The 17,551-nt window shown below is 31.8% G+C and overlaps 3 protein-coding genes across 3 annotated transcripts; 1 reads left to right on the top strand and 2 right to left on the bottom strand.

The window, feature by feature from the left end:
• Window positions 1-431: 431 nt before the first annotated feature.
• On the top strand, window positions 432-2,887 carry HELRODRAFT_168594 (hypothetical protein; the record flags this gene model as incomplete). The annotated part of the gene is made up of 2 exons (XM_009014430.1): window positions 432-556; window positions 2,614-2,887. The coding sequence occupies 2 exons, from the start codon at window positions 432-434 to the stop codon at window positions 2,885-2,887; spliced, it is 399 nt and encodes a 132-aa protein (XP_009012678.1).
• Window positions 2,888-8,134: 5,247 nt separating this feature from the next.
• On the bottom strand, window positions 8,135-10,926 carry HELRODRAFT_168592 (hypothetical protein; the record flags this gene model as incomplete). Its single annotated transcript, XM_009014429.1, has 3 exons — window positions 8,135-9,361; window positions 9,653-9,801; window positions 10,857-10,926. The coding sequence occupies 3 exons, from the start codon at window positions 10,924-10,926 to the stop codon at window positions 8,135-8,137; spliced, it is 1,446 nt and encodes a 481-aa protein (XP_009012677.1).
• Window positions 10,927-11,571: 645 nt separating this feature from the next.
• Window positions 11,572-12,992, bottom strand: HELRODRAFT_168591 (hypothetical protein; the record flags this gene model as incomplete). The annotated part of the gene is made up of 2 exons (XM_009014428.1): window positions 11,572-12,383; window positions 12,875-12,992. The coding sequence occupies 2 exons, from the start codon at window positions 12,990-12,992 to the stop codon at window positions 11,572-11,574; spliced, it is 930 nt and encodes a 309-aa protein (XP_009012676.1).
• Between the last annotated feature and the right edge of the window lie 4,559 nt (window positions 12,993-17,551).

The following is a 17,551-nucleotide window of genomic DNA, read 5'->3' as shown; positions in this document are numbered from 1 at the left end:
GCTGTGGTGGTCATCTTTTGGTTTACTCTTTCTTAATGCTCTAATCATTAACTCATTCACCGATCATATCATTTGATCTTTTATTCATTCATTCGTTCGTTCGTTCTTTCGTTCGTTCTTTCGTTCGTTCGTTCGTTCGTTCTTTCGTTCGTTCGTAATAACAAAATTTTGGAAAGTTTTTGTATTGGTAAAAAAACATTTGTAAAACTGTTAGAATAATAAAAGTGTTGAAATACTTTGTAGTTGTAGCAGCATTGAAGAACGGAATTTCAAAAAATGCAAGTGTACACATGAGTTTCAGTTACTAAAATCACCTTGAAAATGTTTATTTATTCACTGTCAACATTAATTCCGCTTCAAAAAAGTATCTCCGTTTTGGACTGTGTAAACATTGTTTTTTTTTCCTTAGCGATAATGAATCGGTGTAAAAAATGCATGCAAATATAGACAGACGCGCAAATGTGTGTGCCTTAAAAACAGAATGTGGCAAAACAGCTAAAAAAACACATCGCCATGTTGGCATGGTCATCTCGACAAATATTGTTGTTACCGTTCGGTCAGTATTGCAAATTCATACTTTTACGAATTCATCATTTTAAGTCCTAACCAGTTTGTTCTTTGTGTTTATTTTTGTTCATCCGTTCATGTATTTGTTGTTAGTTTTACTTATTTGTCAATATTTATTGGCTATATAGTTTTAGTTATTTCTACGGAAATAATATGGACATAAAAAGACAAAAAAACATACACGCTATGCACAAACACTAACATAATCACATAGACACACGCCTACACACACACAAAACACACAAACATACACACACACACACACACACACATAATTGTTATTGACATAATTCGAATTCAAATATATCATTATATATATATATATATATATATATATATATATATATATATATTTATGTATATACGTCGAAGAATGATGTGTTATTATCAGCTCATGTCATCTATCATACAATGAGGAAGAACTAAGTTTGTGCTCATGCATCTGCTTATGTGTGCAAGTATTTGCTTGCGTATGTGCGTGTATGTGTGTGGGAGAGTTTGTATTAGTTTGGCATGTATTTGCGTAGTTTTATATTTGGATGTATATTACAAATTTTTTTATTCCGTTGTTTCATATGAAGATACAAAGCGTTTAACTTGCATTCCTGGCTTTTAAACATCGCGAGTATATAAACAGAGTTGAGTGGTTGATATTGATACATGGTTGATTGAATGATACACGGTATTTGATATATAATTGATTGATTGACCCATTTTTGAATGATTGATATATGAGTGATTGATACATGATTGAATGATACATGATTGATTGATACACGATTGAATGTTTGATTGATTTACGTATGATTGATTGACGTCTGACTGATTGATTGAATAAGTGGTTGATTGATTTAAGAATTTTTTTCTTAAAAATTTCACAACCCAAAAAATCGCGACTCCACATTTTTAATTATTCACACAAAACGTCATACTTTTTCTTAAATGATGACGTCATTGACGCCATCTTGTTCTGATCAATCATTCATTTTTTGGCACCTTCTTTCTTTCGACTTGTCTGCCAGTCGGGAAGGATCTGTTTGTTACATTTCTTGTAGTAACAGCAGTAGAAGTAGTAATAGTAGTAGCAGTAGAAGTAGTTGTAGTCGTTGTTGTTAAACATGTTATGATATATACATGATAGACATATCTATGCATATTCTTATTGTCATTGAAATGTAATTTAGGTTGCTATTAGTTTGAGAGATACTTTGTATCAGTTGAATGTATCATACGTATCAATATGTATCATCAGTATGTACCGGCAGATGGCTTCATTAAAACTTTGGGATGTTATCAGCGTTGAGATCGTCGGCGCTTAGTGACATCACCGCAAGCATTTCATTGCCATCTTAAATAAGTTTTACTTTTCATTTGGAATCGTTATTGGTATCGTTATTAGTATCGTTATTGTTATTATCATCGTTATCGTTTCGGTATCCTTATTATCATCTTTCTTGTTTTAATGGCAAACGGATTTTCATCACCAACCGTTTTACGGTAATCATACTAACTTCAGAGTCACCCTCATATCATCATCATCATTATCATCATCTAGACATCATCATCATCATGTTGTCATCATCATAATCTTCACCATGACAACATCATCATCGTCATTCTGACATCATCACTATCGTCATCACCATGACAATCGTCATCATCGTCGTCATCATTGTAGGGTCATCATTAGTTGTTATGTTTCGTTTATATTGTAATTACGCAATGACGGGTCTTTTTTTATTTCGCCATAAAATTCTCTTACGTTTATTTTTATTTATTTTTTCTTTTTATTTTTGTTATAATTTTTATCGTTAGTAAAATAGTTTTGTCGGTAATATTATTACGATAATTCGTCTCATTACATGATAATTCATTATTATCTTTTGCAGTTCTCCACAATTCATTACCACAATTCATCACATTTCATAGCCACAATTCATCCAAATTTACAAAAAATTATCCCAATTCACCACAATTTATCCCAATTCATCCCAATTCACCACAATTCATCCCAATTCGCACACCCACCGACAAAACCAACTGCAGTCGCATCCAGTTGCTTCCAAAGTTCAGAGAGTACGACCTAGACAACAACGGTTATATCAGTTTGGACGAGGCAGGTACCATACTCCGAGGGCCTCCCTTCAACTTTCCCAACGACAAAATTTATCTCCTTCTCAGAAGTTTCGACAGAGATGGAAATGGAAATTTGGATATTGAAGAGTTTGCTGGGTTCTACGCCGAAGCGAAAGCATTGTTGGTATTTGTTGGGGGTTTGAAGATGGTGTTGTATTTGATGTCTTGTAAGTTTCTGTCTTGATTGTAACTACTTTTAATATTCAAACGTATTTTTAATGAATAAAACAAAACAAGTTTCTTTAAAAAAATTTGAACACGTATGGCGAATGACTCAAGAGGGCAAAAAACAAGAAATAACTTTTTTTAAATTTTCTATCGAAATGCTCCAGGACCTTACACTCAACTAACAAACATTCATCACCGCATCACTGATGCAATCTCAAAATTTGATGTCATTCTTCTTCCTTTCATAAGAAAATTTTTTCAAAAAAAGTTGAGAAAAATCCTTTAAAAAAAAAAGTTATCATGAAAAAGAAATAAGTGAGGTCAAAAATTCCATCACTGAACCATTGCGTCGTTAAGATAACTTTTATTTCAGATTCGCTTTTTAAAGCTCTCTCAAAAAACTTACACCATGAACTGTCTTACTAAAGTTATTTTTACTATACAATTTTTATACGTGAATAGCTCTTAAAAATAATAAAACTATAAAAAAATATTCGAATATAAATAACATAAAAATATTCATAAATAAATAAATAATAATTTAACAAGCTAACCATGTTTTCTTTGATAAGATCAGATAAAAAAATTTACCAAAAACTTTTAGCGTATTAACCGGTAAACAGGACTTTTGGGTTTGTGGAAATTTTTTTAGATTATAAAAAAAGTTGAAGATAAGATAAAGAGAATCTGAAGAGAATGATAAAATATGCACCACGTCATTCATCTGAAAACATTCAATCGTTACTTAAGACACTTCAAGTTCCATGGATGCTGTTTAACATTTCCTGTCATCCTTTTATGAAACGTGATTTTGAACAGGCTACATACGTAAAGCTGATAGCTATGTGATGTGATAACATATGATAACAAATATAACGGCTGATGACGACAATGGTGGGTATTTCAAGGCAATGACTTAAATGACGATGAAGTATGACGATATGATAGTTAAACGAAGCAGATATAAAAATGAAATGTACGACGACAAGTTTAATCAGAGCTTACGATAAACTTCTCTTAAGCCAGGAAGATGAAGTGATTACTCGACGATGATCACCACAGAAATGGAGCAGATGAGTAGAGAAATGATTAGACAAATTAAACATATGACTCGTCAAATGATATGTTCCAACTTGCATAAAAAACTGCCTTTATATCGCAAAAATAGCAAAGTACAAATTTTACATTTTCATTCTGGAATCTGTATGCGATCTGAATGTAGTTAGTCGATTTACGAAAATTATTTGTCCCATGTAAGAACATCTAGAAAAATTAACCATATTCATTATTTTTGTGTGTGAATGTGTGTGGTGTGCGTGAGAGTGTTTGTGTGTGTGTTTGTGTGTGTGTGCGTGAGAGTGTATGTGTGTTTGTGCGTGTGTGCGTAAGAGTGTTTGTGTGTGCGGCCTTACATGAGTGAAAAAGAACGTCCCATTTTTTAATTGTTATTCATACACATTTACGTCATCCTAGAAATCGGTGAAGGTCGAATGATCACTCACGTGACCACCTGCATTGATCACGTGCCTTCCGTGGAAATGACGTCAGCATGAGAATTTATAGTTTCAATAAATGGAATAAATTTATTCAGAGTTAATTCTATTCCGGGGACTATATTGATGGATCGGGAATGGGATTTACTGACGTAAGCCAGAACATCGGTCTGCTTGCATACAAATATTTTCAATATGCGACGCGTTTCACATTTGCATGTGCGTCAGCGTTTGTCTGAATGTGTGTAAATGTGTCAGTAAGTGTGTCAATAGTGTGTGTAAAAGAGAGAGAAACAGTAAGAAAGAGAGAGAAGCAGAGAGAGGGAAAAAGAAAAGAAGGGGAGAGAGAAATATTTAGACAATTATGAATCATCCTTAAACAAAATAACGAACTACTACTACCTTCTTACTAAACATGAATTAATAATTGTAATAATTGATATCTATATCAACAAAATAATGAAAACATTTTTTTGTAGAAAAGAAGACATAAGCGAATCATTCGACAGACTGGACAAAGACGGAAACGGAGTGCTGAGTCCGGACGAAGTTGCATGCATCATCCAGGATAAATTGGGATTTGATAAGAATTCTGCGAAACAGTTGATTGAGATGTTTGACCAAAACAAAGATGGCTGTTTGGACAAGATGGAATTCATCAACCTCTGGACAAGCATGTTTGGAGAATAAAAAGAAATTTCATTAGGTTTAAAAAAACAATTAACTAATTAATCAATTAATATATCATTTTCCAATTGATTAGTCAATTAATTAATTACTTGTTTGTTTAACCTGCTAAATTTCTACGTAACCGTTTTGTTGTTTGATGCGACCAAATTAAACCATTCCTTTCGTCTAGTCATTTTTGCGTGCGTTTTAAACATTTTTTCTATTATAATATGTAAAACAATAACAACAATAATTATTATACAATTAATTATCAACTGTATTTATTTAAGCTATTTATAAAAATGTCGGCTTAATTATTAATTTTAATACAAATGGTCATTAGAGTTTAATAAAATAAACGTATATAAGCTATCTCACCCACTCATTCTTTCTCTCTCTTTCTTTCTCTCTCTCTCTCTCTCTCTCTCTCTATATATATATATATATATATATATTCTCTCTCTCTTTCTCTCTCTATCTTTCTCTCTCTCTCTCTCTCTCTCTCTCTCTCTATATATATATATATATATATATATATATATAAATATATATTATTCGTATTTTTTTATAACTTTATGTTCTTTAATTTGTACAAAGCATTGCGACTTGCTTGCATTTTGACATTTTCAATTTCATTTCTTAGATGGCAAGCTCCAACGTTGTTTCAAGCACCTGGCCCAGCAAGCGATAAGTGTGTAGAACGAAAAAAAAAATTTGTCTATTTAATTTGCTTTGTTTTATTGAAGATTGGATTTTCTTTTATTGAAAAAAAATCATTCCTTGATTATGAAATAAATTGTACTTAGTCACTTGTAAACCAATTCATATATCAATAATAATATTTGTTATTAATTAACTTAAATCAATAAAACTGTAATATATTTAATTGTCATTTAACTTAACTTTTGATCGATTTTTTATTTATACAAAATATGATCATTATTAATACAAAAAACACAAAAATATACATAAACATGTAGTATATATTTATATTAACATATATATATATATATATATATATATATATACATATATGCGTTAATAAGTCTGTGTGAGTTTGTGTGTGTTTGTGTGTGTGTGTGTGTGCGTGCGTTTCCACCTGTCTGTGTGAGTGTGTATGTGTATTTATTTAACTTAATGCACATTTAAAACTGTTGAATTTTTTCTCTAACGCTGATATTCAGAAAAATAAAACAATAGATAAAATATATACAACGATATATCATATATTATATACCTAGTAATGCTTTCATAGTTTTAGGAGGTGTAGATCAATTTACAAACAAATAAGTCACTAGTGAACATCAGTTTTTAATAAGTACATAAATGTAGTTTTAGTATGATAGTAACAAAAAATTAAAAACACTTTTTGTAAAAATTAAATACAGTAGGTCCCAGCAGAACCGACCAATCACAGAACGGATTTTCTCAGAACGGACCGCGATTTCGGGGGAAAACATACCGGAGTTCGTAGTGCACGGAATCGCGCGAAGAATCGAACATGCAGTCTGCTGCTGGGAGAGGGGGGTTTTCACCTTTTTTCCTTTGATGTTGCTACCTTTTAGTGTTTTCCAGCGTTTTAACCTTTTCCTTTAAATCTTCAACTGGTTTTTTCACAAAATTTTTACGCGGTTTCCGAGTTTAAAAAAATGGGCCTGCAAACCAGAAAATCGATTTTTCTTGAGATCCCCAAAAGAAATCATCTGAAAATTTGAGAGAGGCGTCCGCCAAAAATGTCTCGCCGCGGAGACATTTTGATGAAGACGATGGTTTGATGAAGACGACGGAGAACACCATCATCTCGCAACAGGAGAAGATCAAGTCGACGGAAGGTGGAAAAGGCATGATGAAGAGCTGCATGGACGAATGCTTGCCTACTTGTTACTAAGTGTTTCTGAAAGGTGAAAAAAGACACACTTGTTTTTCTGATTTTTTGACCATTTTTTCGATTTTTTGGTTCGGCGTGGAACCAATTATTTTGATGTACATAGAATTGTGTGGGAATTCGTGTTTTGCAGAACGGACTTTTCGCATAACGGACTTCCGGAGGAACGGATTAAGTCCGCTGTGCGGGGACCCACTGTAATAATGATACATTTATAGACATGTGTATGTGTGTGTGTGTGTGTGTGTGTGTGTGTGTAGTATGTGAGTATGTGTGTGTGTGTGTGTGTGTGTGTGTGTGTGTGTGTCTTAAATAAAACGATGATAACAAAGCTAATAATAATAATAATAATGATGATGTCCAAGCTTTAATAAATAATAGAAAGAAAACACATAACACAAAACAATAGAATGAACCTAAAATTAAATTTAAATAACAAAAATGAAATAATTTTTAATAAAATAAAATTCATTAAAAAAAATTAAACTGAATTTTCTCTAAAAATGAAACAAAAATAATATAAAATAGAATTTACCTTTTGTTCAAAAAACAGTAAATGTTTACCAATCTTGGAAGCAGTTTTAGTTCATAGTATCTTGACTTAATGGTTTATTCGTAATTTAATAATAACTAATCTCAATAACAAATTTCACAATGGAGTTCATTCTTAATTAAATGGATAATTAATTTCACAGCTGGGTTTATTCATAGTAAAAATGGTAACAAATAATAATTAATCAGATTGTTGAATCACGTGACAATTTTTCTATTACGTTTCAAAATTTACATACGATTACGTAAGATTACAATTACACGTAGACTGTCGTCAGCTAAATGTTCACAATTATTTTTTACACTTCTTTTGTATGATCTTACAAGTCATTGAATGAATGGATGGATGAATGAATGGATGGATGAATGAATGGATGGATGAATGAATGAGTGAGTGAACGAATGAAAAAACGAATGAATGAACGAGTGGGTGAATGATCTATACCCTTAACTTATTCCTAAGTTAAGTGGTCGATAAAAAAAACATAATAATAAATTCTTTTAAAATTATTTTTTAAAATATACGTAATTATATTAAATATATTTTTTATATATATAAAATGAATATACACAATCTATTTACATTAAATTTATTTGTTGTTATAATAATAAATATTATTGATTTAAATACAAAATAAATCGTTATAAAGTTATCCATAGAAATTTAAAATGAATATTTATCGCTATCTTCGTCGTCGTTTTCCTCATCGTCGTCGTCTTCTTCATCTTCTTCATCATCGTCATGTTGATCACTATATGTGACATCATTTCCTGTGTTATCGGCAATGTTGATGTCATTGTTGTTGTTCATGTTATTATTGTTGTTTTCGTTGTTAGTTGTATTGATGTTTTTCATTGGCTTGTTGCGTGTGTTAGCCACGGTGCTGCTGTAACTCATGTTGTTGTTGCTGTAACTCATGTTGTTGTAGCTGTTGTTATTATAGTCTAAATTATAACGTTTATTATTATTATTGTTGTTGTTATTGTTGTTATTATTATTATTTTTATTATTAACGTGTTTGCTAAAAACCCTCCGCCTTGTTAAGGGGTAGTCACTGTTGGGAAATAGTTTTTTGGATTTGTTGGTGCTGGTAGCTGACGATTCCACCAGAGTATGAGATTTACAATTGGCGAATTTGAGTAAATTATAACAATCTTTGCTGTGTCTATGTGTTCTCTTCTTTGTATTTGGGGATAACAATTTCTTCCTGGTTTTATAGCCCTTCAATAAAATGTTCTGACTACTGCGATGTCCGCTAGATGACCCGCGCGGGTGGACTTGGATAATTTGATTTTTCAGTTTTGGTTTTTTTTCTTGATCTAGAAATGAATGTTTTCTGTACTTGATGTTGTCGTTGATGTCATTGTTGTTGTCGTTGTTGTTGTTGTTGTTTTGGGATTCGCTAGGGTCTTGAGGTAGATTTTTAAGATGTAAATTTGTTGCTGTGTTGTTGTTTTTGTTGCTTGAATCGTTTTCTACATTTGGTAGAATGTTGTTGTTTATCTGGACACCAAAATGAGATGAAGTATAACTAGATTTTGACGACTGAATGAAGAATATCGCAGAGTTCGAGTACTCTTTCTGAAGGTTGAACTCAAATATTTTAACTTTTTTGCTCTTCTTATCAACACCGAGAAACCACTGCTTGTGGCATTGCTTCCTACCATTCCCTTGCCTACCGTGAAGGATGTCTGTCTTTGTATTGTGGTTGTCGTTGCCATTTGTGTTGTTGTTGGTCGTGCTGTTGTTTGTCCTGCTGTCTGTGTTGTTGTTTCTTGATTTGTTGGCGTTTGTGCACCTCTTCAGAGCTCTAGGGTACGTGTAGCTGTAGTACACGTCGTAATGGTTCCCGAACTTCTCGTGATAGAAGTGACAATCTGGGTTCGATGGCTGTGTGCAATAACATTAAGTACAATGACAATAAATACAGTAACATTAAAAACAAAAACATCAAGCACGATAAGGTTTCGCTCAAAAACATAATGTTGATGATGAATTCAATAAATTATGTTAAATAATAATGTTGTTATTGTTATATATCAGCTTCCTAGTTTCCATGATCATTAAAACAGTAAAATAATAATTTAGACAAATGAAAAAATAGTCGAATTTGCAAATGAAATATAAAAAAGTTAAAACAAATGAACAAATGTTGAAACAAATGAATAAATGAATGTTAACGGATTTATCGGCGTAGATGTCTTTGGATCGGTTGATGCAGAGGTAATACTGACTGAAGTTCGCGTAGAGGAGTTTGATGTCCGTCGATGGAGAACTGTTCGATTTCTCGTTCCGTGCAAAAAATGAATAAATCAAGATGGAAAACAGTGCTGGAAGGGAAAAAAATTTTCAACAGGCTGATGAAAGTCGTAAATTTTATTTTCTGTGTTAAAGCTATGCCCTGAACAGCTAAATACATGTACAGACAGTGCAAAAAATGCTTAAAAAATATAAAATGGTTGAGTAAAATCTATAAAAAATAATGAACCCTGAATGAGCAATTTTCAAGGGGAAAAAATTATCTTGTAATAAATTTGAAAGAAAAATATAATCTCCACTTGAAATGAAGTTTTAAGTCCGCCTAGCTGATTAAATTTAATGGTAAAAGATGCTTACTTAAGTGTTATTTACTATAATTATGTATCCATGCATTAGTGTGCTATTGTCTATCTGTCTGTCTGATTGTCTGTTTCTTTGTGCAAATGTTTGTTTGTCTGTTTGTGAATCATCTGTCTGATTTTCAGTTTATCTGTGTGTCAGTCTGTCTGTTTTTCTATCTGTCTGTCTGACTGATTGTGTGTCTGTCCGTTTGTCTGTCTGACTGTGCATCTGTTTGTTTGTCTGTATGAGTCTCTTCTAGATTATCATTATATATTTTACTTCATATTAAATTTTTTACTGGATATTTTTCTAATTTGCAAAGGTTTGTTCATTTAAATGGTTGTGTTTTATTGAGGATGAAACTAGATTACAATTTACTGAGAAGATGTGTGCGCGCTAAATATTAAAAAACTATGAAACTTTAACAAAACATTTTCGGGTCAATGTAACTTTTAAAAAATGTATTCCTATCAAACCTCCTCAAATCAAAGACTGTTTTGAACTTGCGAGTGTTAACTGACACATAAACGTCAATCAATTAATCAGATATACTTATCTATATAGCTCAATTTCTGAAACACAGAATACTCTAAAAACGAATCCACTACTAAAAACGCAGTCGTTCATTTTCCAATCATGACATTTCTCCGCCACTCTCTACAAATCATTACAACTAACCACTCTATAACCTACGTTCTTGTTAATATAGTTGTTATTGTTGTAGTTGTCGATGCGATAAAATAAGATTCATTTCTAAGAAGATAAAACTATTCTTGCCAGGCACCTGACACGATTTTTAAATAAGCTGTAAGCAGTTTTATCGTTGAGTTCATGAATTTACACGAATAAAACATGCTTCATGGATCTCTATTATTATGCGTCAAACTTTTTTAATTTGTTTTTATCTTATATATTGGGAACATTTTTAAACAATATATCTCTTTTTTTACTGTAATTTTTTTGACACAATTTATGAAGCGAATGGCTTGGCTGCTGTTGTAAGAATAAAATTTAAAAATGCGTAAAAAAAATATTCTTTTTTTTAGTTAATCGGAAATAAAAGTTTATTTTTAAAAACTTACTGCAACTTGTTTTTTGAGTTTCATAAGTTTAATTAAAATATATTTAATAAGTAACTCTCAATTCTCACTGCTATCTGGAATTTAGTATTGAAAGGATTGTTTCACTGCTTTCTATCTACCATCAGTTGCCTCATAAATTAATAAACGCATGAAAGAAACACAGTCAATCAATCTCACTCACAAACCCAAAAATACCCAAAAATTATTAATAGCAGCACTCTAACAATAGAATACATTTTAAGAATAACAACATTGGAATAATAATAATAATAATAATAATAATAAGATTTATTCGTAAATAACGCGAAAGTCTTAGAAACGAATTTCGTTTTTCAACACGTCAGCAATGCATCAAAAAAAAAATATAAAAATACTTTTTAAAAAAATTGAAAACAAAAAAAAAGAGAGACTGAAAAATCACTCACAAAATGGTGAACTACTGTTGTTATTAAGGGATACTCTGCCTTCTAAAGAAATTTCAAGAAATCGATAGAGCAGGTAACTATAAATCGTAAATATACGTTGACTGTAGTGTTGCTGTTTGAAGTTGAGACTTCTCTTTCGGTGAAGCGCACGTCGTCGCTTCTTTAGCGACTTTGCAGTTGTCGAGTTGAATGCATTGTAATGGTTGTCGTTGTTGGTGGCGACGGTCGTTGTGGTGTGAAATGTTGACGAGTAAGGGTTGTGGTCCGTTTCGTTGTACCGCCATCTGCGCGTCATTTCGGTGGAATTTTTGAAATGTGTAACGTAAGAAGATGAGTTAATGCTGTTTAAATAACCATACCCATAATTACTGTTGTTCAGATTATTATTATTATTATTATTATTGTTGTTGTTGTTGTTGTTGTTGTTGTTGTTGTTGCTGTTGTTGTTATTGTTGCTGTTGTTGTATGTACGATTGTTGTAATCGTCGTGTTGACGCGTTCGGCTGGCACGATGACGCCAATGACGATGATGTCGAAGATGACGAAGTTTCATGTCGCCATCATTGCCATCGTCCTCGCCGTCATCGTAATAATCATAGTAATCGTCGTCGTAATAGTTGCTATCGTCGTCGTAATGAGAGTAGTGGTGGCCGCCGTAGTGTGGCGTGGTCATTTCGGCCGACATGCCAATGCTGTTTGAAAGTGGCGGTAAGAATGTAGTCGATGACGTCAGAGCAGTTGCTGATGCTGTGAAGATCGGTGACAACAATGGGACGGATGAGTTTATTAAAAATGCACTCATATCTGGTCGGGTGAAAAAAATTATGAAATAAATGAATTATTCATAAATACTGAGTGGTGGGTTAGTGTAATGGTTCTGTTGTTACGTTAACTGGGTTTGACTGCAAAGTGATCCTGACCGATCATATGCGGGGTTTGTGTGATGAAAGAAATATCATTATATAGCAGATGTACATAAAAAATGAAAAACAAAAAGCTTCAAAAACAAAACTATTTTCCTATTTGTCAATCACACTTTTTTCCTTTCCAGTTTCAGCATCAATCAGTTCATTTGTAAACAAGCACGTTGCATTTTAATGACTGTAGCACAATCATGCCATTATATAGATGTGTGTGTATGTGTGTGTGTGTTTGTGTGTGTGTGTGTGTGTTTGTGTGTGTGTGTGTGTGTGTGTGTGTGTGTGTACGTGTATGTGTACCTACGTATGCGTGCGTGTCTGCAAAATTTTTAAACAAATAGATCAGAAAGAAAAGCAATTGTAGAGAAAAGAAACTTGAGCAAGCGATGGAGGAGCAGAAATAGCACAAACAACCAACTCCAACAACAACCGTTACGTACTTGCATGCCTCTCTATAATAATAATTTATGGATGTTTCATCCTGACGTTCCATTGTTTTTAACCCATAAACATATTTGAAATTACACACACTCACGCATAATATTATACAAAATTATACAATTTTTATATAACTACATGTTAATGTTAACATACTTATATGTTTTGAAAAAAATGATAAAGAAAGAGAGAGAGAGAGAGAGAGAGAGAGAGAGAGAGAGAGAAAGAGAGAGGAGAGAAAAAAATGCAGGACGCAACTTCATCTAGTCAATCAATCAATCAGAGATAAACATCTTCCCGAAACTTGTTTGAATGCTTGTGCGATTTGTGTGCATGTGTGTGTCGTGTGTAAGTGTCTGTGTATAGGTGTGTGTGTGTGTGTGTGTCTGTGTGTGTGAGTATGTGTGTGTTTATGCTGATGCTGACAGACGAGTAAATTGAAGCATCTAAACCTCGGTCGGTCTCAATGAGTTTTATTTAAAAAAAGATTGAGCAATTAAAAGCATGTGCACGCAAGGTTAGTTTGTGTGTTTATGTATGTGTATGTAAATGTGTGTATATGCGTACGTGTATATATACAAATGTTAGTGTACAAGTTTGTATGCATGTGTGTCTGATTATTCAGTGCATGTGTGAGTGTGAGTGTATGTATGTGTGTGTGCGTATGTGTGTGTTTATGTGTTTATAAATATCTTTTACTAAAATATTCATAGAATTCTTTAAGATAGGATACAGTCAGTTTATGTTCACGTGTGTTTACATTTACAGCCTGTTTATGTTTCCATTGTGTTGGTGTTTTTTGAGTGTTTATGTATCCATTGAATGGGATTGCGTGTGTATGTGTACGTGCTGGGTGTGTGTATTAATATATGTGTGTGTGTGTGTGTTTACTAAACATTAACGTGTTCGAATACAAAAGAGATCCCCACCAATCACATAATGCATATACACTGTGTGTTAGTTATTTTTTTTAGAGAATACGAAAAAAAATTTGGAACAAATAAATAATATTTATTAAAAAAAATAATGAAAATAAATAAAACTTAGACCACAAAATAGTGTGTGGAGTGATTGAATGATTAATAAAGATAATGGGCTGCAGTGTAGAAAATGATGTAAAGGCTAATAAAAGTGCACCAGTGTGTATAAATCTATCACAGTAGCACTAATACACCGCCTGATTAACAACCTGATATAACTTTACAGTTCGCAAACATTATCATCTGTTAACTGTATTAAAAATTATATAAACAAAACTTTGGAAAAAAAATATGTAATTTATGATATGCAATTTAGAATAAAGTTTATATAATCAAGTCAAACATAGAGTAAGTAACAAGGTATGTTGTAATATGGAAAAGTTCCCTTGAGTCTTAAAGTTACATTTGTTACCATTGATACCCATATAAAAATATTAAAAATTTTAAATTTACCAAAAAATTAACCCATGGAGATTTTCGTCGTCAACATTTAGTAGGTCGGGGTGTTATTAAATTCCCCTGTTATAATGTCATATAAATTATTATCATATGCTACATATAATAATATGATTTGGGAAAATGCTGGTGAATTTAGATGGCTGGTTTGAAAAGTTTGTTATAATCTAAAATGAATCAAAAATTTGAAAATGGATATCTATATTCAAATAAATAAACAAATATATAAAAATATAATTTAAAGAAGGAATGAATGACTGAATGATCAATCGAAAGAGCAAAAAGGAAGACAGATAAAAAAAAAGATGAATTAGTGAATGAACAAAGACTAGAAAATGTGAGTGAAAGACGAATAGGAGAATGAGTAACAAGGATTTAAATGAACATTTTAATGGTCGAATAAATCAATAATCAAATATATAAATTACCAGACAATCAACCAATCAGAAATCAACTGATTGATTGGTTGGTTGGTTGGTTGGTTAGTTGGTTGGCTGGTTGGTTGGTTGGTTGGTTGGTTGGCTAGATGGTTGGTTGGTTGATTGATTGATTGACGGATTGATTGAATGGTTGAAGACAATTATCAAGCTCATACATAAGCAGCAAGGAAAAAGTTCAGGCATAAATATAGTCGTATTAAATGAAATATGCAAATCACAAATGAATGAATGAAAGAGAGTAACAAATAGACTGCGGATAAATAAATGAGTAAATGAATGAATGAATGAAGGAACGAACGAACGAACGAACGAACGAACAAATGAATGAATGAATGAATAATGAATGAAAGTACAAGAAAAGTTTTGCACCGAAACATTCAAAGAAACTAACCAAGCCAACTCACAACGACAACGACGATGATGAGGAAGCATCCGATATATTTGTACACACACGTGCACAACACACGTACATTTATTTATTTATTTATTTATTTATTTATTTATTTATTTATTTATTTATTTATTTATTTATTTATTTATTTATTTATTTATTTATTTATTTATTTATTTATTTATTTATTTATTTATTTATTTATTTATTTATTTATTTATTTATTTATTTATTTATTTATTTATTTATTTATTTATTTATTTATTTATTTATTTATTTATTTATTTATTTATTTATTTATTTATTTATTTATTTATTTATTTATTTATTTATTTATTTATTTATTTATTTATTTATTTATTTATTTATTTATTTATTTATTTATTTATTTATTGGAAGAAGCACAAAAAAGTAAACATAATACTTGTGATAGTGCCTTAACTAAAGTTGTCCTTTCAACCAAGTTCAACAAAAAATTCAACAAAGTTAATTTAAAATGAAGAAATTAAAAATGATGGTAATTCGTGCACGCGAACATACGTCACAAAAATTTATACATTTGCAGTTCAAAAGTAAATAATGTTCGCCTCCCATAATATTGACAATTAAATAAATAAGGATTGGATCGACACGACAAATTCACAGTAGAGGTTCATTACAGAAACAAATTCAAATATCAATTTTGGCATATTTTAAAAAGTTCATCGTTAAAGGATCATTACATAGGCAAATGCGAGAATCATGATGTTATTAACTCATTATGAAAAATTTATCGTAGAAAGTCTATTACAAAACAAATTCTATTTTTATAAAATGTTTACCGTAAAAGAACTATCACACACATTCATTTTCATTTTGAAAGTTTACCGTAAAAAGTTTACCGTTCGAAGCATATTCATGCTCCCTCAAGTACGTTAGATCCATAATTCACTCATGCACGCACACTCATGTCCACACATTCACATCCATCCATACACATTCATGCCCACTCATATACATTCATATAGATTCATACACATTCATGCCCATTAATACACTTTCATGCCCATTAATACACATTCATACCCTTTCATACACATTCATAACATATTCGTGCTCCATATCAAAGTGGCCGTCTTTCTTGTTATTGATACTATATGCACGCACATAACACGCACATAACACGCAAACGGAAGCATCCTTAACTCACAAACACATACTTACGCAACTTACACGCACACGTACGTACACAAAAATATACCAACAAACCTTTCACTCACATATAATGGATTTTGAGATCAATACAAAACCATCCAGACACGTACATACACACACACACACACACACACACACACACATACATACATACATACGCACACATATACACACATACATACATACATACATACATACATACATACATACATACATACATACATACATACATACATACATACATACATACATACACACATACAAAAAAAACAAATTGCACACTACAAGCGCATACTTATAAACATTTTTAATAATCATATATGCTCGTTAAACAGCAGCACGATTATAAGTAAGTATTAATTCTGAGTGGTGATGGTTTTCAAATGAGTTTCTAGAAATTGCAGGCCGTTGTTAAATTTTATTCTTCTGTCTCATTCAGTGTAGTTTTGAGTTTATTAGTTGAGTTAATATTCAGAGCCATGATTCGAGAATTTCTGTACACACATGCCTGATCTGGTTAACGACAAGGCATACCACGCAAGCATTTTCAAAGAAACATTTTATAGCACGCATACAGATACACACAAACATTAAAATAAATATCTCTTATACATACTCACACACACACCACACACACGCCACACACACACCACACACACACACACCACACACATTGTCACAAAATACATAACCGAACAGTGATAACAACTATTAGCTACTATTATTATCAAAATTTCTTCAATTATACATAGAAAAAAATATTTGTAAGGAGGTTGTTGAACCTTGTTTAAATGAATTTCAATTGATACCTGGAAAACAAACAAACGAACAAACAAACGAGCAAACGAACGAACGAACCAACTTTTTCCCCACTACCATACGCGAACTTGTTGGCATCAATATGATGTCTCCGCGTTCTACAACATTGCTACAAATAAATTTTAAACCTTAAGTCGTAATATATATAATTAATAATAATAACCAATTCACAGATACAAACACAAGCATACAAACACACACAAAAGCAAACATACAAACACACATACAAAAGTAAACCTACAAACATACAAACACACAAATACAAACGTACACACATGACGCCATCACAAACACAACTTACGTAGTTGTTCAATTAAAGGAGAACAATTTATCA

Source organism: Helobdella robusta (genome assembly GCF_000326865.2).
Source record: "Helobdella robusta unplaced genomic scaffold HELROscaffold_13, whole genome shotgun sequence".
Taxonomy (NCBI): Eukaryota; Metazoa; Annelida; class Clitellata; order Rhynchobdellida; family Glossiphoniidae; genus Helobdella; species Helobdella robusta.
The sequence above is the reverse complement of the archived record's forward strand: the minus strand, read 5'-3'. Positions and strand labels throughout refer to the sequence as shown.